At 36.0% G+C, this 1353-nt stretch overlaps 1 protein-coding gene across 1 annotated transcript; it reads left to right on the top strand.

Annotated features, from left to right (window-relative positions):
• LOC123890094 (ethylene-responsive transcription factor ERN1) lies at positions 1–1019 on the top strand. The gene has a single exon (XM_045939636.1). It carries the CDS (start codon positions 64–66, stop codon positions 877–879), a length of 816 nt encoding a protein of 271 aa, XP_045795592.1. The 5' UTR covers positions 1–63; the 3' UTR covers positions 880–1019.
• The last annotated feature ends 334 nt before the right edge of the window (positions 1020–1353 follow it).

Below are 1353 nucleotides of genomic sequence, written 5' to 3'. Positions count from 1 at the left end.
TAAGTAATAGCTAAAGCATTTTCTTCTTCTCTCAAATACTATTTTTCTTGAAAAAACTTTGTGATGGAAATTCAATTTCAGCAACCAAACATGCAGAATCAAAAAGCAGGAATTTCTGTAACAAACAAAGGAGGAAAGTTCAAAGGAAGAAACAGAAACAGCAATAACACAAACAAATTTGTTGGTGTTAGACAAAGGCCATCAGGTAGATGGGTTGCTGAGATCAAAGACACAACTCAGAAGATAAGAATGTGGCTTGGAACATTTGAGACAGCTGAGGAAGCAGCTAGAGCTTACGATGAAGCCGCGTGTCTACTTCGAGGTTCGAACACTCGAACCAACTTCATCACTCATGTTTCATTGGATTCTCCTCTTGCTTCTAGGATAAGAAATCTTCTTAACAACAGAAAAGGCGACAAAAAACAGGAAAATGATGTTGCTTCTTCAGCAAGTAACAGCAATACTAGTAATGCTAGCACCGTTAGTAATACTAATACAATTACAAGCAATGATGATAACAAGGAGAGTGCTGTTTCAAGTGAAGCTACTCAAAAAACAGAACTTTTTGAGGATGTTTATAAACCTGATTTGAGCAATTTCAAGGAAGATTTTGAGTCAGGTTCGAAATCCAACATTTCGTGGGGTTTCGGACCTGTCTTTGATCATTTTCCTTTTGCTCAATTATTGGATATATCTAAGACTAATGGCATGAATGATGCATCTAACTTGGAACTTTCAGAATTTGAAAGAATGAAAGTTGAAAGACAGATATCAGCTTCACTTTATGCTATTAATGGAGTCCATGAGTACATGGAAACTGTTCATGAATCCAATGAAGCTTTATGGGATCTTCCACCTTTGTGCTCATTGTTCTGTTAAACTTATGAAGTCTAATTAATGATTCTAAATATTATTGCAGCCTTTTTTTTCTTTTCTTCTTACTATTATTGAAAACTTGAGACGAAGTGTGTTGAATGTAAGACTGATTGAACCATTACAATAACATAGAGATATAATTATGTTTTTTCCTTACAAACTAGTGTGAAAATCTTGACCTATAAGCAAGGCTTTAATTCGCGGTCCTTATCGCAATTACATTACAATATTTGATATTGCAGAGAATCACAGTCAAATATGTTCGATGCAGCCTTAATAAGGAGCTATAGGAAAAGGATGGGGGTGAAGCCTTCTTTGTCCCCTGATGTCTAGATGCTCTTCACTTAGCAAAAAAAAAGATTTTGTTTCTATTGCGGAGACATGCAAACCTTGATTGCGGTCACGGCCAATGTGACAAAATATGCAAGCTGGAATCCTGGACCTAACAACCAAAATCAAAATGACTATTCACATCGC

This window comes from Trifolium pratense, linkage group LG6 (assembly GCF_020283565.1).
Source record: "Trifolium pratense cultivar HEN17-A07 linkage group LG6, ARS_RC_1.1, whole genome shotgun sequence".
Lineage (NCBI taxonomy): Eukaryota > Viridiplantae > Streptophyta > Magnoliopsida > Fabales > Fabaceae > Trifolium > Trifolium pratense.
Note: the sequence above shows the minus strand (reverse complement) of the source record. Positions and strands in the feature narration are given on the sequence as shown.

Bases quoted from the DNA above. Each gene is read 5' to 3' on its own strand.
- LOC123890094 (XM_045939636.1), top strand. From the start codon at position 64: ATGGAAATTCAATTTCAGCAACCAAACATGCAGAATCAAAAAGCAGGA.